Source organism: Erpetoichthys calabaricus, chromosome 4 (assembly GCF_900747795.2).
Source record: "Erpetoichthys calabaricus chromosome 4, fErpCal1.3, whole genome shotgun sequence".
NCBI classification, from domain to species: Eukaryota; Metazoa; Chordata; class Cladistia; order Polypteriformes; family Polypteridae; genus Erpetoichthys; species Erpetoichthys calabaricus.
Window position 1 is genome coordinate 54,832,250 of NC_041397.2, and position 23,439 is coordinate 54,855,688.

At 40.5% G+C, this 23,439-nt stretch overlaps 1 protein-coding gene across 1 annotated transcript in view; it reads left to right on the top strand.

The window, feature by feature from the left end:
• plcxd2 (phosphatidylinositol-specific phospholipase C, X domain containing 2) overlaps window positions 1–21,531 on the top strand; it is a 66,062-nt gene extending 44,531 nt beyond the window's left edge. Inside the window, exons 3-4 of the mRNA XM_028801049.2 lie at window positions 14,139–14,380; window positions 20,919–21,531. Coding sequence (XP_028656882.2) covers window positions 14,139–14,380; window positions 20,919–21,072 — 396 coding nt within the window. The 3' untranslated portion in view covers window positions 21,073–21,531. The remainder of the gene's footprint in view (window positions 1–14,138; window positions 14,381–20,918) is intronic.
• Window positions 21,532–23,439: the final 1,908 nt, after the last annotated feature.

Sequence of the window (23,439 nt, forward strand, 5' to 3'; positions counted from 1 at the left end):
GTCAAGACGTTTGGGTCTATTGACCATTGTTGAAGCATAACAAATAATTGTAGGAAATTACAAGTCTAAATTCTTAGTCTTCAAATTCTCTTTCTACTCCCAGCAGAATTTTAGTCTATGGTGTGTATGTCTGCTTTATTTCTTTTGGCCAGTCACAACACCCAATTCAATTTCAGCTGGGAAATGAAGTCTTCAGAATCTTTTGAAAGTAAACTTGTGCTGATGTTCCATCTGCGGACGTAAGAGTGATTTACTGAGTGTAGTACTGAAGCTGCATCTACCAAGGTAGCCATCTCTAAAATGTGTCTATGTGCCAAATTACCAAATGGATTACAATCTAAAACTTTCACATGGCAATTGTCATTCATTTCTGTGTGTTGTTCAAGTATAATTCACTGTTTGGTAAAAAATAAAATGTAGCAATGATCATGTAATAGTGTAAATAAAACAAGAATGTGATTGAACTGTGTTATACAAATCCTTCTGTCTTGTTTGAACAAACCCATATATTAAACTAGTACTCACCTGACAATAGTCTCAACTGTTTGTCAAAAAATGTTGTCTAACTATTCAGGAAAAAAATAACGTGTAAAATAAGGAAAGAAAAAAAATTGAAACAGTCAGCTTAAGTTTAGGTATCTGTAATAATCTAGCTCTTTACATACTGTAAAAGAATCAGTCACAACACACAAAAAAAGGTTTGGGGCAGCCACCCGTATATTGTCCCTGGCTGCAATTTGGTAATAGTAATAAGCAATGTTGTTCAGTTGAGTTCCCAGATTGAACTGTCTGGATAGTCAAATGATGGCGGCTTAAAAAGCCAAACTCGGAAGTGACGTCATCTGAGGCGGGAACTGGAAGTGACGTCATTGGTGGTGCGTCTGGTAGGTTTTCCTGTATTTGGCCTGCAGAGATAACAGAAGTAGGATTAGTGCGACCTGCCACCCCCTGGCCTGGTTGGTAATTACCTGCACGTGGTCCACTCAGCTTCCTCCTACTCGCATATGTGTGACAATACTATAAACATTTTATTAACTCCTAGTTGGGCTAATGTCACGGAGAAAAGCACTCTCTCGAAAGAAGCCCAGATGGAAGTGCAGAAAAAATCTTGATTACACAGCAATGTGACAAACAACGACATGTAACAGCTTGACCCTGGTGCAGGCGCCCGTATCAGAATGTGCATCAGTTTATATTACATCTCTTCTCATCTATGTAAAGCACTCCCCTATTACCTAATGTCCATCGCTTGAGAAACAGGCCATCAGTGCTTCATAGCCTGTGCAGGTGTTCCCATCATTTTACCGAAATGTATTCATTGATCAGTTGGACAGTTTAAGTCAGGAAGACCCCAATATGGAATACCAGACCACCCCAAATGTATGTTACTTAATGTACTCAAACAACCATCCCTCGAGGTAGAAATCTTACACAGCTGCATTTCTAAAACAATGGCCTGCTTGTTTTTTTACAGTACACACTCATTTTGACTTTCATTGCATCATGTTGGTGATTGAGCAGAGCCAGGCCGCTACCTGCAAAAGAAACTTTAGCTTTAACTCATCTTTTCATTGTGCTTAATAACAAGAACTACATTTTTACTTATTACTATGTAAAAGTCATTTCATATTAATTAAAAATTCCATACTATCAGTCTAAGATGGACCGAAATCTAAGTAATCAGCATAGACCTCATGTTTTTTATTTGATACATGGGTTGTCCATTTCGTCTGGTATAGTAATACACACCCCATCCCTTTTATTCTTCAGATAGGGCTACTCTTTCTTGTTGCTTCCTCTCAGTGTCACTTCTTAAGATGGTGACTTTTATAGTTAAAGTGTTTTGCTGGGAAAACCCAGTGGTATTTGCTAACACATTGACCTGGCTTAGACACTCTAACCTAATCATTGATTTCCCAGCATGCACATTGATTCACCTGTTGCCCACTACACAAAGTTATCAGTAATTAGCATTATAACTATAAACCTCGTTCACGTGGCTCAAGGGGGTGCAATTAAGACACTATAATGGTGTATAACATCAAACATGAAATAGGCCAATTGTCTAATTTTTAGATCCTTATTTGGTATTTTTATTATCATTTTTGATTTTTGTATCCTTCTGCTACATGATTTGCCCATTTATAATTTTTTTCTTTTTTCTTGTCCTTTTATTACAATATATAAGCCGATTCCTGTCCAACCAGAAGTTACTGTCTATTGGACTTATTCATCATTAAAATTTGCATTGCACCATCTATGGGAATATCTATATATATAATCACTAAGGCAGCCGACCATGGCAGGCAAGACGCAAGACAGAGCCACACCTGCCAACTCACAGAGCCCCGCCCACCAACAATTCACTAAGCAGCCGTGTGCGCCGATGATTTCCGCACGTGTTCAGTCTCTCCCTGCATTCCCTGTGCAGTGAGCCAGAGAGAGAGAGAGAGAGAGAGAGCGAGACACACACAAAGGCGCGTGAGAGAGACACACACATACACACAGGCGCGCAAGAGAGAGAGACACACGCGCGAGAGCGAGGGGGCTGGACGCATAAGGCAAAGAATGCACAGGGTTTGATTTTGTTTTCACTTCTGTTTACAGCGATCGGTTCGTAGCGTGCATTGTTGCAATGTTACTTTTCTTGGTGGTTTATTAAATTACGGATTTTTCAAATGTTAATTTTTTTCCCTGTGCTTAAAACTCATTTAAAAAGTGTTTTTAGCGAGCGGTTTGTAGCGCTATAGCGCAAACTCTTGCAGTGTTAAGTTTTCTCTGTTGTTCAAGGTTTTCTCAGTGTTATTCAATGTTTTTACATTTAGTTTACTATTAAGCATAATCATACAGTCTGCTCAACAATACGCTGACTACATGAATACTTCCGGAGTTTATGATCGAAATTGTGGCAATGAAAAAATGTCCCAAATGCTTCCAGCTACTATCACCATTCACTTCTGAGATATCCCTGACCCCATCAGATTCAATTTTGCCTTTTACTTTTACATGCAGACAATTTCCTGTTAGATTGGCCTTTGCAGTGACAATTAATAAGGCACAGGGCCAGACTTTCAAAAAGATATTCCTGTATCTGCCAAAACCAGTTTTCAGGCACGGACAATTGTATGTTGCTCTCTCCAGAGTTTTATCTTTTCATTCACTCACAGTTGTATCTTCAAACCCACCCCATTCGGACAACTGTGTCTTTCAGGAAGTGTTCACACATCAATAAATAATTATGCCGCGTATGCTACGCCGCGGGTTGGCTAGTATTTAATGTACTAGCCGTTTTCCGCGGCTCTGCCCACGTAGTAGTGAAACAGGACAAACTTTAAAAATTAATAAACAAAAAGGTACTGCTAGGTAAGCAGAGGCAAGTTATACTCCAAAACACAGAGGTAGACCGACTCCCCACTCCTGATGTCACACTTCTCCCTCCCCTTGGCCCACAGCCTCTGTGTCAGATTAGTGCGAATATATCACTTCTGCAAGTAAACTATGATTTTTAGCACAATCAACTGGAATGTTCAAGCAAATTATAGAAACAAAAGATCTAAATCCATTAAGTAGTTCTCTTGTTTGTTAGCTAAGCGGATGTAAGTAAGTGAGAAGGACCCACTTCATGTCTCTCAGATTCACGCAAATAAATCAGTACCACAAGTGAACTATGATACTTAGTGCAATTAGAGAAGTTGCAAAATCAACCGGAATGTTCAAGTAAATTATGGGAAAAAACCCGATCTAAATCCGTTAAGTAGTTCTCTTGTGAAAAGTGGACAGACATACAGACAGACAAACAGACAGACAGATATTGGATTTTATATATATACGGTATAGAGATATGGTAATAAAATGCATTGCATTTTTCATTTCAAGAGATGGCACATCACAAACATTAGCATCCCTCTTACGAATCCAATGGCATATTACAGAGACATAGCAACAGCTTCACAGACACACATACAGATACCTGTTCTTTCATTACGGTGGATGCTAGTAACAAAATTAAATTATTAATATTAATAAGAATATTGAAATATGCTCCTGTCATTTTTCATTATTTTATACTATATTAATAAGGTCTACATGAGTTATAGTTTTTAATAGCTACTTACAGTGGACACCTAAGCTTACAAATACAGACCTTCTTGGCGAACTCCCTGCCCTGCTGCCAGTGTTGTAAAACAAAGCTCTAATAAACATGTTGGAAAGCTTCACATAAATAGACAAATCAATCTTTTGCACTTGCTGGTCTATTCTGTCCCTACCAGTGGTAGACATTCCTCCAGGTTCTTGTCTGCGGATGTGAATGCCTGGTCTTTTACCAATCTTTTTTTGGACTTCCGAAGTTTAAGAATTTATTCAATAATAGCATTTGCCGATGTGGACTCTGACTTCCATTTTCTGCTTGAAGCAAAAAGAAAGAAAAGTAAGAATGTTTTTGGTGTGCAATATTTGCAATTCATCAGAGTCAAGGGATGCACCATTCAGACAGAAATGTATGGTCTTACAGTAGACTACGGACAGTTAAGGGTTAAGCTCATTTATATATATAAAATGCCCTTCAAGGTGCCACTAAAGACAAAAGAGAAGTGACCACCATGTTAGCTGTAACAGGCCAATCAGGACAATCCATCCACCTTTTTGCCTTTGGGTGTGTATATGAGTTTATTTTGTGATGGGCTATCCCTCCACCCCCCGCACATCCAGGAATGAGGCCTGCTTTGAATCCACGTAATTGAAATGACATTTGTGTTTTATTTTTGAAGGTGTAGTTCTGCAGCCTTTGTATTTGCTATGATCTTAAGGCCTGGAATCATTTTATTATATTATTCATCAGATAAGATTGCTGGCTGTACACTTCAGCTTCTGTTTCTTGCCCTCTTTGATTGCATTGTGAACAACATATAGTGACATGTAGGCCAAAGCGAACATGCAAACTCAATTAAGAACAGTGCAGCCCATTAGTATCTCTAATCCCCATGATGTGACAGAGCTAGTCTTTCAGATGATTATCCAGTTAGAGGATAGTCACTGCGCTTAACTGAGCATAAATAACTTTAATCACACAGATCACAGCAATCTTCTAACGTGGCCATGATTTTTTCTTTTTTCTTTCTCACTCGTTAATATTCTTTTTATCAAAATCCTGACCTTGGCATGAGGCCAGTGTAACCTGCCTAAGTGGTATGCTCCTTTCCGTTGATTTTCTCATTTTGCTTTTGTTGTGCAAGGTGTAAGGGAGTCGACAGTCTAGGCACAAAACATGAATCAGGCCTTACATCTCCACACTCAGACAGGGACAATTTAGATTCACCAGTTATAGATTTCTTGGATATAGGAAGGCATGCTGTAGTAAATCCACATAAAAGGTGTTTTTAAATATGCCGGTATTATCTTCCCACATCCTAAAGATGTTTGGGTTATGTTGACTGTAATCTTTGAACTGCGCCAGCATGTGTGAGGATGTGCTGGAGTGTGTCCTGCATCTCATTCAAGGTTCTTTTCTTTGTTGTGCCCTTATGCTTTTAGAATTAACTCCCTGTGACCCTGTATTGGACTAATTACTTCAAAAAATGAATGGATATAAATAACAAAATTTAATTTAAAGCCATTTATCAAATAAATGCACCATGGCTGAGTCTCTTACAACCACAGCATCTGCATGATTATGCCGTGTAGTGAGTTGTGTGCTATGACCCATAACAATTTCCTATCACCTGTCTACCCCACACAAGTACACTATCCCATTCAGTGAATAAGGATGTCCACTTCCCAGAATAACCAGGGACGACACCAAAAAAATTAGTGCTTACAGCTTAGGAAATAGCTAAGACGCCAATATATAAATACAACCTTAAGAGTTCCAAAAACCCTTTCTTTTTGCAATCCTATTGTTTGTCTCCACTAACAGTCGACTAGCTCAATCATCACAAAAAGACTTTACTCAGTGTAAAGCTTCAACTCTTTCACTGTTGACATTTGTTCAATATTATTTCAGTACAACTCCTCACCTGGGGTCTCGTCTGCAACACAAGAATTGCACGCAGGTAAAGAACAGTTTTTAAAGCATCCTAAAAACAAATAACAAAACCCTGACTGCTGTCCTTTTCTTAAAAGATTAAAAAGTAATGGCAAAGATCATTTGCTCAGACGAAACAACACTTATCCAACATCACCCAAAATCTCCTTATGTTCTGATCATCCGCTCACAGGACTTTGTTGTCAACGTCAGTCTCACTCCCACGCAGTGTCTTTACACAGAGATCGGCCTTACCAATTATGCTAATGGCCTTGGGGATTGGGGTTCTGTTTTTCTGTCTGTCTTGCATCCAGTCTCCCTTATTATTCCAGGTATTACCCTTTTTCTTTGTTTCCTTTTGATTCCCATGTTCTTAATTAATATCCCCTGTGTCAGACCCTACACAAAACACGTTAGAACATTAGAACAATTGTGAAAAAACAGGCCATACAACCCAAGAAGCTCATCCATCCTATTCACATAAATTGTCTTAAAGAACATTAAGTCGAGATTTGAAGGACCCAAAGACCTCCTCTCCAGCACACTACGTGGTACTTTATTCATTGTGTCTATGGTTCTTTGTGAGAAGAACAACTTTCTAACATTTGTGCGAAATCTGCCTTAAATAAGTTTCCAACAGTGTCCCCGTGTTCTTGTTGGAGAATTTATTTTAAAGACACACCTTGTATCCACAGTACTACTGTAATTCCTTTCATCATTTTCAACAATTTGATCATATCACCATTGTTTGCCTAAACTGAAAATGTTCAGCTCCTTTGATCTCTCCTCGTAGTTCATACCTCTTAGTCCCTGAATCAGCCTAGTCACTCTTCTCTGGACTTTGTCTAGTGCTGTTACATCTTTTGTGTAATAAACACATGCTAAAATGCTGGAGCTAATGTAGAAAAGTATTCAGTGAGTGAAAACTCATGCATCCCAGCAAATAACTAAATTAACACAGCAAACCACACAAGTATAAAAATGAAAACTTAGTGGACCAGGTGTCATTTGCATTGGGCACACGCATCCACATTGTAACAATACAGAGCAGAAGTTTTACCTAAAATTCTTGTATTTGATATACAAAAGGAAACTATTGTATGTCGAGAAAATGTGCAAAGACACAGCATACTGCACATAGACACTAAGCAGGTCATAAGTAATGTCCATGGCCCAAAAGCTATGAGACAACAGCACCTACCAGTTTGCCGTTATGCTGGAATAGCGTGACACCATTCATTTATTTCATATGAAACAATTTGACTTGACAGTTTTGTTACTCTCCCGATGCCTCCTAATGTCTTCTCACCAATGTTTATTTTATATAACATCTTTTATCATCTCAATAGTTGATCTACTTAGATTTTCACAACTATACTAGAATGAAATAGTCATAATCATCGTCACTACACAGCCATTTTTCAAGTTTATTCAGGTTAACTGCTTGCTTTCCAAATATTTTTCCACTACTCTCCACTGAACTGGTGATCCTTTGAGGTATGACCCATTCTTTTCATATCATCTGACACCACCTCCAACCATGTCTTATTTAGGCTCTCACTGGGCATCATTCCTTTTACTTCCATCTTCAACCAATAGTATTCTACTTTTTGTTCTACATACCAAATCCACCTAGATCACGGGTGTCAAACTCTTGTTCTGGAGGGCTGCAGTGGCTGCAGGTTTTCATTCTAACCATTTTCTTCATCAGTGACCAGTTATTGCTGCTAATTAACTTCTTTTGCCTTTGTTTTAATTAACTTGGTCCCTTAATTGTTTATTTTTCCTTAATTAGCAGCTAATAACAATAATGAGACACAAAAGAGTCACCACATGACCAGCTCACCTGTGCCCATCACACAATATCTGAAATTAAAGAAAAGTGAAGGTCTCATAAGGTTGATCTCTCAGGTCACCAAAACAGAAAATCAACAGTTTTGCAAATGTCTGCTGTAGAAGAATGAGAGCAGCAACAAGCTTTGGAATTAAATAACGGGTTTAATTAACAGCAAGAATCAGATTCTCATTAAGAGATTGGTTGGAGTTTGAAATTGCACTTTAGCTGGTCATCTGTTGGGTCGTTCCACATCTCATTTCTGTTTGGCTGTTATTTAATGAAGAAAGGAATATATTCAGGGGACTGAATCCTTAAAAACAAGGCTATTAAAATGAAGGGAAAAGAAATTAATTAGCAGTGAAAACTGGTCACTGATTAGGAAAAGGGTTAGAATGAAAATCTGCAGCCACTGTGGCCCCCCCAGGCCCAGAGTCCGACACACCTGACCTAGATTGTTTCTCCTCAGCACAACACTGATCCAGAGGTGGCCTTAGGGGTGTGCGAGGCCTAGGGCTGACTTACCCCATGCGGGGCCAGTTACGTCAAACACTGTTACTGGTATGTGTGGTGTGTATAAACTTGCATGCGAATTTAATAAAAAGAATTTTAACATACACCGGATTTTCTCATTACAGTATTCAGCTAAATTTTTGCAAGATAACATGCGGACTTTATCAAAATATAACGATATAATCTATTAGAAAAGTGCAATTCATAATTCATGACAATACCATGACAGTGTGAAATGCGATGCGGTGTCTTGCAGAAATTAGCAGGGCCTTTTCTAGAAAAGCACCAAATTATAAGTATGCTCTGAGTCTCGATATTCAGGATGTCATAGTCATAATCTACGTTGATGTCATTTCAGCCGGTTATCATTAGCGATAGGCTACAAGTTTTCGTGCATTAATATTTGGACTATTGGAATATTTTTCAAAGATTTACATGTACAGAAGTTGACCTTGAAGAGGGATTTTAAAAGGGTTCCTCTTAGAAGCATCTGAAATAAATATAAATACTGGAGAATATAACTTGACAAATCCACTCGAATGGGACACACAACTTCAAAAGCGGGGCCCCTTTAGGTGCGAGGCCTGGGGCGGTCGCCCCACTTGCCACCCCCAAATGCCACTTTTGCACATATCACTTCCATGTCAAGTCTTTCTCTTAACTCAGTATTCATCTTCATCTCACTCCATGACACACATCCACCTGATCATTCTCAGAATTGAGGACAGACCCCAGCTTCGGTGCCCCTCTCACCCTGACTATCAATGCTGTGCCTTCACATCTGTCTTCATGAACAAAATTACAGAGGCCACACTGCAAGATGCAAACCACTAGTTAGTCACATAAACAGGATGGCTGGATTACAGTTTGTGAAAATGAACTTCAAAGAGCCAGGTCTTGTGGACAGATGAGACAATGATGAACTTGTATCAGAGTGATGACAAGAGCAAAGTGTGGTAATGAAAAGGACCTGTTCAAGATCCAAAGCATACCACCTCATCTGTTAAACATGGTGGTGGGGTTGTTACGGCTTGGGCATGTATGGCTGCCACAGGTACTGGCACACTTCTCTTCATTGTTGATGGAACTGCTGACGGCAGTGACACAATGAACATCTTATCTTCTCAAGTTGAAGTAAATATCTCCAAACTCATTGGATGGCACTTCATATTACAACAAACTAATGATCTTGCACATATTGCTTAAGGCAACACAGGAATTTTTCAAAGCTAAAAAGTAGGAAATTCTCGAATGGCCAAGCTGGTCACCCAGTTTAAATTTATTTGAGCAAGCCTTCCATATGCTGATGAGAAAACTTAAGGGTGCAAGCCTCCAAAACATGCAGGAGCTAAAGATGGCTGCATCAGAGTCTTGGCAGAGCCTCACCACAGAAGATCCTCAGCACCTGGTGATGTCTTTGAATCACAAACTTCAAGCAGTCATTGTATGGAAGGCATAGATATATGGAAGCTATATGGTTGCAAGAGATGGAAACTATCCAGTGACCTGAGATGGAGACTGGACTCCTTTGGTACTGTGTCTCTCCATTGGTACCGTTGGTTTGACTTTGTGTCAAATGAGCGGTTGCTCATGGAGTCCCAAATGAGACACATTACCTGCATTGTGAGGGTGCGTCAGTTGCAGCACTACGGCCATGAGACGCATTTCCCTGATCCGGCTTGTAAGATCCTCATTGTTGGGGACCCGAGTGGCGGGACCAGACCAAGGGGTCGCCCACATAACACCTGGCTGTGGCAGATAGAGGGTCATTTCCGGAGTGTGGTACTGGAAAGCGTGTCTGCTTGGGGGGTTGCCAACCTGGATCCCGAGTTGTTTCATCGTTTGGTGGTTGCGGCAATGCACTGCAACAGTGCATGCTCCCCAACTTGACTTGACTTGACTTGATATGAGGCAAAGTACTAAATTGGACTGCTTATATAGACCCGCCATTAACCCAGCCACAGGGGATGCACAAACCAGTGTGTTTCTTCGTGCCGGTCCCAAGCCCGGATAAATGGGGAGGGTTATGTCAGGAAGGGTATCCAGTGTAAAATTTTGCCAAATCAATATGCAGACAACAATACAAATTTCCATACTGGATCGTTCGAGCCCCGGGTTAACAACGACCACCACCAGTACTGTTAGCCAACAGGGTGCTAGCGGAAATTGGGCTACTGTTGACCGAAGAAGGAGAAGAAGAGGTGGGAGACGTGTCCGGATGCAGGAGGAGAGGAGGAAAGTAAAGGGAGTGGAACTGAGGGTAGGAACTTTGAATGTTGGCAGTATGACTGGTAAAGGGAGTGAGTTAGCAGATATGATGGAGAGAAGGAAGGTTGATATATTGTGCGTGCAAGAGACTAAATGGAAGGGGAGTAAGGCCAGGTGGATCGGAGGTGGATTCAAATTGTTCTATTATGGTGTGGATGGGAGGAGAAATGGGGTAGGAGTTACTCTGAAGGAACAGTATGTCAAGAGTGTTTTGGAGGTGAAAAGAGTGTCAGGCAGAGTAATGATTATGAAGCTGGAAATTGGAGGTGTAATGATGAATGTTTAGTGCATATGCACCGCAAGTTGGGTGTGCAATGGGTGAGAAAGAAGATTTTTGGAGTGAGTTGGATGAAATGATGAACAGTGTACCCAAGAGACAGAAAGTGGTGATTGGAGAGGATTTCAATGGGCATGTTGGTGAAGGGAACAGTGGAGACAAGGAGGTGATGGGTAGGTATGGTGTCAAGGAGAGTAATGAAGAAGGTCAGAGGATAGTGGATTTTGCCAAAAGGATGGACATGGCTGTGGTGAATACATATTTTAATAAGAGAGAGGAACATAGGGTTACATGCAAGAGTGGAGGAAGATGCACACAGGTAGATTACATCCTATGCAGAAGAGTTGATCTGAAGGAGATTGAAGGCTGCAAAGTGGTGGCAGGGGAAAGTGTAGTTAAGCAGCATAGGATGGTGGTCTGTAGGATGACGTTGGAGATCAAGAAGAGGAAGAGAGTGAGGGCAGAGCCAAGGATCGAATGGTGGAAGTTGAAAAAGGAAGACTGCAAGGTTGAGTTTAGGGAGGAGGTGAGACAGGCACTGGGTGGTAGTGAAGAGTTACCAGACAGCTGGGAAACTACAGCAGATGTAGTAAGGGTGACAGCAAGAAGGGTGCTTGGGGTGACATCTGGAAAAAGGAAGGAGGAAAAAGAAACCTGGTGGTGGAATAAGGAAATACAGGAGAGTATACAGAGGAAGAGGATGGCAAAGAAGAAGTGGGATAGTCAGAGAGATGCAGAAAGTAGACAAGAGTACAAGGAGATAAGGCGCAAGGTGAAGAGAGAGGTGGCGAAGGCTAAAGAAAAGGCATATGATGAGTTGTATGAGAGATTGGACACTAAGGAGGGAGAAAAGGACCTGTATCAATTGGCTAGACAGAGGGACCGAGCTGGGAAAGATGTGCAGCAGGTTAGGGTGATAAAGGATAAAAATGGAAACATACTCACAAGAGAGGAGAGTGTGTTGAGCAGATGAAAAGAGTACTTTGAGAGGCTGATGAATGAAGAGAACGAGAGAGAGAAGAGGTTGGATGATGTGGAGATAGTGAATCAGGAAGTGCAACGGATTAGCAAGGAGGAAGTAAGGACAGCTATGAAGAGGATGAAGAATGGAAGGGTCGTTGGTCCAGATGACATACCTATGGAAGCATGGAGGTGTTTAGGAGGGATGGCAGTGGAGTTTTTAACCAGATTGTTTAATGGAATCTTGGAAAGTGAGAGGATGCCTGAGGAGTGGAGAAGTGTACTGGTGCTGATATTTAAGAATAAGGAGGATGTGCAGGACTGCAGTAACTACAGGGGAATAAAATTGATGAGCCACAGCATGAAGTTATGGGAAAGAGTAGTGGAAGCTAAGTTAAGAAGGGAGGTGATGATTAGTGAACAGCGGTATGGTTTTATGCCAAGAAAGAGCACCACAGATGCTCTGAGGATGTTGATGGAGAAGTATAGAGAAGGCCAGAAGGAGTTGCATTGCGTCTTTGTGGACATGGAGAAAGCATATGACAGGGTGCCTCTAGAGGAGTTGTGGTATTGTATGAGGAAGTCGGGAGTGGCAGAGAAGTATGTAAGTGTTGTACAGGATATGTACGAGGGAAGTGTGACAGTAGTGAGGTCTGCGGTAGGAGTGCATTCAAGGTGGAGGTGGGATTGCATCAGGGATCGTCTCTGAGCCTTTTCGTATTTGCAATGGTGATGGACAGATTGATAGACAAGATTAGACAGGAGTCCCTGTGGACTATGATGTTTGCTGATGACATTGTGATCTGTAGTGATTGTAGGGAGCAGATTGAGGAGACCCTGGATAGGTGGAGATATGTTCTAGAAAGGAGAGGAAGGAAGGTCAGTAGGAACAAGACAGAATACTTGTGTGTGAAGGAGAGGGAGGTCAGTGGAATGGTGAGGATAGAGGGAGTAGAGTTGGCGAAGGTGGATGAGTTTAAATACTTGGGATCCACAGTACAGAGTAATGGGGATTGTGGAAGAGAGGTGAAAAAGAGAGTGCAGGCACGGTGGAATGGGTGGAGAAGTGTGTCAGGAGTGATTTGTGACAGACGGGTATCAGTAAGAGTGAAAAGGAAGGTCTACAGGACGGTAGTGAGACCAGCTATGTTATATGGGTTGGAGATGGTGGCACTGACCAGAAAGCAGGAGACAAAGCTGGAGGTAGCAGAGTTAAAGATGCTAAGATTTGCATTGGGTGTGAGGAGAATGGATAGGATTAGAAATGAGTAGACAAATGGGAGACAAATTCTGAGAGGCGAGATTGCATTGGTTTGGACATGTGCAGAGGAGAGATGCTGGGTATATTGGGAGAAGGATGCTAACGATAGAGCTGCCAGGGAAGAGGAAAAGAGGAAGGCCTAAGAGAAGGTTTATGGATGTGGTGAGAGAGGATATGCAGGTGATGGGTGTAAGAGAACAACATGTAGAGGACAGAAAGATATGGAAGAAGATGATCCGCTGTGGCAACCTCTAACGGGAGCAGCCGAAAGAAGAAGAAGATATAGACCCGCCATTGCTATGTCTCAAACATTAAGGTGACCTGAAAGGGATGGACCGTGTAGAAACAGTGTTACCATTTCCAGATGGTGTAACTGAAATGTATGCAAATCCCCTTAAATGAAAGGCTACAATGTGCACTTTAATCATAACTGAATTGTTTGATTTGTAATTTTAAACTGTGGAGCAGAGGGGTAAATTGAAGAAAATAGTGTCTTTGTCCCAAACATTATGGAGGGCACTGTGTTTTGATCTGTCCCCTGACTTCTTTTTTCTAGCTAGTCAATCGATTTATTTCATATAACTTATTTGTGTACCCACAATGATGTTTAAGTTAAACAAGAAAACTTTCTTTGCCTGAAAACTCCCACATCACAAACTTAAAACAACACAAGTAGATGTTGTTATCATAGAAATAGTTTATCCATAGTACGTTTCAGAGAGATATCACAGTAACCCTTTTCTTGAGTTAAAGCATATCATCAGATTTTAAAATGGAACAGAATACGGCTCCTGGAGGCCTCTTGAATGACCCAACAAAAATAAATCAATGGTCATGTTACCTTCTTTTAAAAAGTCCTAAAAGGAAAAGGCTTCACACCAACAACTAAAGTTGCTTATTTTCCAACATGTTTTTTAGACTCTAACCTTTACAGTACAGCAGCAGAACTAGCTAAATATTTCATTTCCATCTTTTCTTCTCTTCCCTGTCTTGCATGATGCAGGTGCTTGTGTTTTATCATCATCCTGCAGCAGAAGAATGTCCATATATGTGGCCAGGAAACAGAATTCCAGCCCCGTGGGCCAATACTACAGATGCATATAAACTCATACAGTTTTTGGAAACAACGCTGGGCGAAAGAGCAAAATATGGAACATTTCATGTGTCTCAAGCAATTCTGACCCCAAGGGTGAGGACAGTTGTTCGTGGACTTATCAAGGGGCTACGGAAATATCTGGTTGAAAGGTACAGAATATGTAATGTCTGAAAAATATTAACATTTATGGAATACGCATAATCAAAAAGGAAAGGAGAATTAAATGTGTACCCAAAAGGATCTCGTTCATAAAGTCAACTAACATGAATGTACAGTACAATATGTGAAACCTTCTTATATGTACACCACAATTAGTGGTCAGAGGTTTAAGCAGGACCTCACATTTACTGTGCAGCACAGATTGACACAGGTGGAATGAAAATAACCTAAAAGGATCAGTTCCTTTATTTCACTTTGGGACTTTGGTGACATATTTTCTGCTCAACTCATTTATGAGGTTACATCATATTAACTGACAAACATGGTACATACCTTCATACGTCATGTTCTATTCCTCTTAGTCCTGAACAGGACCGCTGGGGGTGTCAGAGCCTATCCCAGCAAGCACAGGGCACAAGGCAGGAACAAACTCTGGATAGGGCACCATCCCATCACAGGGTAGACACACACACAAGCATAATAACACACCTCAACCACACACTATGGCCAGTGTTGTGTCGCCAAACTACCTAACCTGCATGTCTTTGGACTGTGGGAGGAAACTGGAGCACATGGAGGAAGGACCTGGAACATGAACCCTGGTCTCCTGCTATCACTGCACCACCCTGCCTTCATATGTGATTTAGGAAATATGCAATAAGTAATCAGATTTTTATAAAGAGATTTCTTGTCTTGTGACTTCTGCTAATGAGTTTATATACATGTTATCCCCCTGACCTGAAAATGTACACTTCAGAAATGGAATGATGGATAATTAAAGATTGTGCTAGCTCTTCACCTTGTTCACTGAAAGCTGTGCTCCTCAGCTAAATCAATAGTATGGCCTCAGATGTTCACAAATGAGACACTTTCAGGGAACAAAAAATACCATTTGTGAGAGTTTAATGTTCAACAAGATCCAGAGACAGGATTATGAAAGTATATTTTTACAATCTCATTTGATACAGTACTTTTTAAACTTAGATCTAAATAAAATTTGTCTAGAAAATCATTTCTTGCTATTTTCTTTCTACTTGCTTGGTATAACAGGACTTTTTTTCTTTTTGAGTTATTCTAATAAATCTAATATTTAAAAGTGGACAGTGGCAAAAAAGGGTGGCACAGTGGTAGCGCTGCTGCCTTACAGTAAGGAAACCTGGGTTCACTTCCCGGGTCCTCCCTGCATGGAGTTTTCATGTTCTCCCCGTGCTCAGTCCAAACAGTCCAAAGACATGCAGGTTAGGTGCATTGGCGATCCTAAATTGTCCCTATTGTGTGCTTGGTTTGTGTGCCCAGCGGTGGACTGGCGCCCTGCCTGGAGTTTGTTCCTGCCTTGCGCCCTGTGCTGGCTGGGATTGGCTCCCGTGACCCTGTAGTTAGAATATAGCGGGTTGGACAATGACTGACTGACTGACAGTGGCAAAAAAACAGCTGACCAGGCTGTTTATATGCTGGGCAAGCAACACACAATTTTCAATTATTAAATGTAATGAAAGTGTATTTGGCTATGTATACACAGCCCCCACAACAAAGGACCTTTTAATGTATTCCTCATTAAGACAATTCAAGCAATTTGCAAAGCTTGATAAATGTATGTATGTCACCCTGTATCCACATGGAATTTCTGTTGGTGTTCAGCTTTCGTGGCAAATCTCAAAATAATGCGTGTTACATTAGTCGTCAGTGCCAAGTGTACAGGAGTGGGTCCCACTGAATGGGCTCCTGTCCTTCATATAACACTGCCAAGATGGACTCCAGTCCCTCACAGTCCTGTACTGGGATGAAACTACTGATTGACAGCGTAAATAATCACATAGATGTGCCTCATAAACAATAAGGTCACTGCATCCCATGTTCATATTTCAGATTTTCTTTATACATTTTCTTTGAAGGGCAGTTCTGCAGTGATAATTTATCAGTATTACCTGCTTTCATTATCTGTTTTATACAGTGTGAACATTTCTGTCTCTTTGGCATTACTTTCTTTGTGTTTTCAAAATATTTGTTAAGAGATATGGGTCACACATGAGGAATATAATGAGAGGAAATGATAAGAAATTTCTTGTATTATAAAAGTGCAAATTCTGATTTGTGTGCGTTTTTCTTACGATGAAAAACTTGATTAGACAAACTCATCTTGTGAAACAATCTTCAAAAGTACTGCATATTTTAATCTGAATCAAATACTCTCCTTAGATAGATAGATAGATAGATAGATAGATAGATAGATAGATAGATAGATAGATAGATAGATAGATAGATAGATAGATTTGGACAGTAATATATCCTACATATTGTATGATTAATGATAGATAGATCTTTCCAGTAGGGGGTGCAATTTATCAACTTAACAAACATTCTGAATAATGAATTCTATGATAATCTTCCTCAGTGTTAATAATACATACAAATAGAAATTACATAAAATTCTCAACCTGGCTCAGTCTTATTCATCAGGTTCCGACATAAAGCAAGTACCAGTCCATCACAGGGCTCACTCTTGCACACTCCAGCACTGTGCCAATTTCAAATTGCCCATTATCTTAACCTGCACATCTTTGGGGATGTTGTGGTAAAACCAGAGCACCCTTTGGAAAACCCCACACAGGCACAGCGTAGGCCACAAATGAGTGGGCATGGAACTTGAGCCCAGACACAGGAGCTATTGACCAGTAACTTAAGTTGGTTAGTTTGACATCTTGCCATTCTCATAGGAATAATCCACATTAAAAGTGCTGTTTGAGCCAAGCTGTTTCTAATACTTGATTCTATTTAATATTAAGTTTGTGTTTTTGATTTGTTTTTTGAATATGGCAATTCTTCCTTTGTCCTGTTTGTGTCTTTTCCCAGTCAAGGCTGGAAGAAGTCAGGACCAGTCCTAGCAGTTATAGCCACAAGATCGGAAGCTGTCCTGCCACGCTCACTCACCCATGCACATGCCTGCACCCACTGAGTTGACATTAATTATACTTCTGAGGTAAATTTGAATCACCAGAGAGAGCCCAGCCTGAGAATGATGCCCTATTTTTCTCTTGTCTTATATATGTCAATTAAATAAGCATCTAGTTTAGCAATAGTTTTAATTCTTGCCATGGATGTATTTGCAAATGTATCATTAATAAATAGATCAAACTCTGAAATTTTTTACCTAGTCCACATAAATAACAAAGCTGTCACCATATTTAAACTAAGCTTTGTAATCCATCATAATGGGGTGAATTATGTGCTTCTGGGTCTGGATCCTGCCCTGGGGCCTCATGTATAAACAGTGCGTACTCACAAAAATGTTGCATAAGAACGTTTCCACGTTCAAATCGCGATGTATAAAACCGAAACTTGGCGTAAAGCCATGCACATTTCCACGGTAGCTCACACCCTGTCGTACGCAAGTTCTCTGCTCGGTTTGCAGACTGGCAGCACCCAGCATCAAAGCAGTGCTACTGTTCCTGTGTGGTTACCCTTTCTTTTTTAGATCCACATCCCTGACGCGGCAATATAAATACACTGAAATTAACCGCATATTGTTTATTAGTTTAAGGCATCTGATTGTAATTAACCTGTAACAATATAATGGTCTACAGAACGGCCAAACTATTCCATATACCATAACTGCTTTAGCGTTGTTACTCTCACTGCACCTTCTTCTTCTTTCTTTCAGCTGCTCCCGTTAAGTGTTGCCACATTGGATCATCTTTTTCCATATTAGTCTCACTGCACCACTTGAAGTATTTATATCACTGTATCTGAGTGTGAATCACAGCTGTACAGCAACTGATCGGAAAGAGAATTATCGGTGTACAGCATCAAGTACACGCTGCCTCAGCCATGCTGGCTATTGAACTGCTCTCATATGACAAATGCTTCAGAGCCTTTCCTGTACTGACCTCGCAGTTCAGAAACAGTTTCATCCCAAGAACTCTAAATGCACTCAATCAGTCCATCAAGTGTTCCTTGTAGAACTGTTTGTACTTATAAGTACAATTACCTCACTTTAAACATGTGATACAGTTATAATATTGCACAACCTGAGCCACTTTATAAAGTGCGTATTTACATATGATGACTATATCATTTTTAAGATGAAATGCAGCAAAATATGTTTATTATATTATACAGATAAAACTTTAACTTTAACTACACGGTGCCGCAGTGCTAGCGAGTCGCTGGCGCACCGTTCATGGATTGTTCCTGTCTTACGCTGTATTCTTGATGGTGCTGGCGTGACACTGGAAGGATAGACAGATAGAATAATTAAACATGTACTACGAAGATATTTCGATGTTCCTTAAAAGTTTTGAAGAATCTGCGTTCTAAGCTTACAGATGGCTTAACGTCTATTACAGAGCTGATTGTGTGGCGATTGGGTATTTGGAGAAAGAAAAGTAAGGACAGGAATTGGAAGTTAGTACGTTTGAAAGAGACAGTACTTCTACAATAAAGTATTTCATCGAAGGTCGCACATGGCGCAGCAAGCATCTTGCATGAGACATGAACAATCACTGCACCACCGTGTTCCCATGTTTAATAACATGCTTTAACTCCTATCATCATCCATCCATCCATTATCCAACCCGCTATATCCTAACTACAGGGTCACGGGGGTCTGCTGGGGCCAATCCCAGCCAACACAGGGCGCAAGGCAGGGAAAAAACCCCGGGCAGGTTGCCAGCCCACCGCAGGGCGCACACACACCCACACACTAGGGACAATTTAGGATCGCCAATGCACCTAACTTGCATGTTTTTGGACTGTGGGAGGAAACCGGAGTACCCAGAGGAAACCCACACAGACACGGGGAGAACATGCAAACTCCACGCTGGGAGGACCCGGGAAGCGAACCCAGGTGTCCTTACTGTGAGGCACCAGCACTACCACTGCGCCACCATGCCGCCCCTCCTATCATCATGAAAATGATATCACATATACATCTCAGTATTTTAATTATTCGGAGAGCTGTAATATCACGAATGTAATGGATTCTGTGTCCTATCGGAGGAAGAGAAAGCCCGGAAGCACGTAGTGATTCACAAACATAGAGCACATAGAAGATCAAATACAAAACAAAGCATTTAACGTGCTACTTTAGTTACGATGGGATTGAGAAACTAGTAAATTAAACGATTTTAAGATGAAGTTTATGATGTTCTACTTTAATGACAAAATAAACTACGTGATTAAAGTGGAAATTTAGAGATTAAAGTTGACATTACATGCTTTTTCCCCACTGTGTGCCTTTTTTTTCTCTGTACCCTAATAAGCTTTCCAATGACACTCAGACGGTGGGCTACAACTCGCCTTTTCACGGTGATATTGATATGTGACAACTTCTTTTTTATTTCGGGCACTGTGCGACTTTGTGAACTTGAGCTTTTGAGTTTCTCCGACACGCTATGTCACTCAATCAACTTCTTTTTGTTGTTTATACCACTGTTTAAACCAACCAATAGTAAGTTTTTCCTTGCCTCCACTTGGTATTCGCAGAAATTCTTCTATTTTCCCTCTTGCTTTTGCCATTGTCTTTTCACAGAAGGTTGAGCTTAAGGGCTATTTATATTGATTTGCATATTCAAAGAGGCGTAATTTTAGGAGGAGTTGGAGCGGGACAGCAGGCGCATGCACGTGCATTACTTTTCAGGCTGACCGGGATTTATGGAGCGGAAGAACGTGGAAGTTGGCGTTCACACAGATTTATGCATCTGAATTTTTATGTGCATAAGCACATTTCCGCTTTTGTGCTTACGTCATGTTATAGTGCGAATTCTACGCACGGCGCTTATGCACGATGCCCCTGGTCACTGGCAGTGTTTCATTTCTGCATGTTCTCTTGGTATCTATGCATTTTGTTTTTTTATATTCTCTTCAATTTCCTTCCAGTATTCCAAAGATGTGTGTGGGTTAACTGACAACTTTAAATGAGCACACTGTGAGTGAGAGTGCCCAAGCACAGTACTGGTAATATATCTACAGTTGTTTCAGCTTAGCACACAATGTCTACAACAACAACAACATTTATTTCTATAGCACATTTTCATACAAATAATGTAGCTCAAAGTGCTTTACATGATGAAGAAAGAGAAAAAAGACAAAATAAATATGAATTAAAATTAGGTGACACTAATTAACATAGAATAAAAGTAAGGTCCGATGGCCAGGGAGGACAGAAAAAATGAAAAAAAAAAACTCCAGACGGCTGGAGACCGCCCAGCCCCCTAAAGCTCCTTTTGACCCCTTAAATGAATCATTAATTGAAAGGATGATTAGATGTTATCATATAAACTATACATAGTTATATACAGTATCATATATCAACACATTAAATTAAAATGACTCTTAAATGAAAACATCTTTTAAATTATCAAGAGAGCAGAAATCTTGAACCACAAAAAGCCCTCATATAGAGGTCCTGTGTCCTTTCTCAGTTACATCTATCGTTACTACAGTTTTGGTTTCGCAGCTTGCAAAATGTAGCATCAGATAAGAGGCATGGAATTTTTTTTTAATTAAAAAACTTTGTTCTCTTGTTCCTAGGAACCTTCCTACCATCATGGAGTGGGTGCGAGCACAAAAGCCTGGGACCAATGGTGTCAACATCATTACGTCAGACTTTGTTGATCTGGTGGATTTCGCTACGACTGTTATCCAGCTGAACAATTTGCTACTTCCTCAGAAGGCAATTAAATAAAACTGTCATATTGTTCAGCAACAGTGCAAATTCTTAATTCTGCTTTGTCAGATTCTTTAAAACATTCATATTTTCTTACAAAATGAAGAAGAAAAAGTATAACTGGAACCAAGTGTTTGCTCTGATGTGGTATACACTTCAGTATATGACATGGTAATGAAATGCAGTCGGTCGATTAGTGAAGTCTCTAATCTCATTGTGTAAACATGATCTTAACCGCACCACTTATGATATTCACTAGAAATTAAGGGAGCCCAGTGGAACAGCGGTCTTTGTGACTTCCCTACTACTCCAGGCACACGAATTTGGTTCCTTTTGCACATTCTGCTATGTGGGGCTTCTCCAGGCACTCCGAGATCCTGGATGTACAAGTGAGTGAGTGTGGGTGTGTGAGTGACTGACAACTCAAGCATACTTTACACATAAAAGTCTCAAAGGATTGTGGGGTCCAAAAAAGAGACGGATGCATATTGTTGTACAAATATTTAATATTTACATTAAATATTTGTGCAACAATGATTGTGTTCACAGACATGAACAAAAAGATTTATTATCTGATAGCACCTCCCTTAAAAGCAATGACTTCAACTAAAGGTTTCTTGTCTTAGGTAATTAATTCTGATTATCATATTGATTAATTTGATGTGAATGCACTATATTGTATTTTAGTCCTTCGGTCTTTCCAAAATTGTTTCAAATAAATGGCTTGTATAAGCAGCTCCTTTTAGGTCATTGCAATAACATTTCTTGTGGGACCAGGACTTGGAGTTGGCCGTTCCAAAATACAAATCGTCTAATTCAGCCATCAATTTTACATATCATTTGTGTGTTTAGAATGTGGAACTGCAGGATCCACTTTTATTGGTCTGTGAAATTTGCTAGTAAAACTTAAAATTTAAGTCTTCCTGATACTATAATCACAAAGGAGCTCCTACTCCATTTTAGTTTAGATTTCCCTGCCTGCAATTAATAAATCAAATGTCAGTACTTCTAGTAAAATTTATGTATGGGCAGTCAGTGAAGGGGCATTCCTGTCCAGTGGCGATGGGAGGTGGTGAGTGGCTTTAGAGACTTGATCTATTATGCCTGATCTTTTCATCTTTTTGTTATTAACCCCGTCCAAAGGCCCCCCCCCCCCATCCCACCATCCTGCTCTTCGATGATCTATCTGTATGCTAACACACAAAAGAACCACCTCCCCCCAGCCCTCGATCTAGACTTTTACGTACCTGTAAACTACAGAACAGGATTAGGTAATGCGTGCAGCATTGTTGGTTAATCTGGAATGATGGCATTTGGGAGTCCATGTATCTACTTGTTTTTGACCAAACAAGAATAATATCAGACTCCTATGTTCCTTCTTCAATGAGTTTACATTGGCCTTGAAAATGTTAACAGTATTTAGTATTTGCATAGCAGGTTCTGTATAAAGTATAAATCAATTTTAAGTGATCACATTTCAAAGACAGTCTATGTCAATGATTTTGAAGTGGGCACCATTGACTGATTATTGATTTATCGTAGCTCAAAGTCATTCCTAAACCATTACGTACTAAAAGACAACAGCTGGTTGTGTTGTTATATGTGGACTTTATTTTTCATCCGCTAGAGTATTTCTTACTTTAGGCCACAAACTTCCATTTTTGTCTTATCTATCTATAAAACATGAATCCAGTAGCCATCTGGGTGATCCAGTCCATCTGTAGAAAACCTGAGAGAAACAGAGTGTCTCTGTGAAGAGCTGTTTCCTCCTTGGCATCTTGTTATGTCTACTTCCCAGGTTCAGTGTTTCAGTAGATTCAAGAATGCTGACATTAGCCAGTGCAAGCAATTGTATTCAGACTGTTAGCTGTGACTTTGTGACATCTTGGAGTTTTGAGTGTATTGCAGTTTTGTCAATGAGAATAGCCTCTGCCTGACTGTAGATTGATGGAGGGAGAACTAACTTTTAATTCAGAAGTCTCAAAAATCCCCTTAAGACAGTGTGATAAGCTGTCCGGACACAGACAGACGGACACCATATTCAAGTCCACCACACGTTTATTGTTCATAATAATAAGTCCAATAAAGTGCACAAACCCAGTGCCTCCAGCACCAATCTCCCCCAAAGTCCAGGCTCTCACTCTCTCTGCCTGCTTGTCAGGCCGCCTCCTCTCTCCTGCCTCCAAAACCTTGTCCACTCCTCACCCGACTCCAGTCCTTCTTTGCAGGGAGGCGGCCCCTTTTATAATTACCCGGATGGGCTCCAGGTGATTCCCGACACTCCCCTGTGTGGCGGAAGTGCCGGCTATACTCCCGGAAACCTTCCGGGTGTTCCCTGTCTTCTTTCCCCCAGCACTTCCTGGTGTGGCGGAAGTGTTGGGGTTC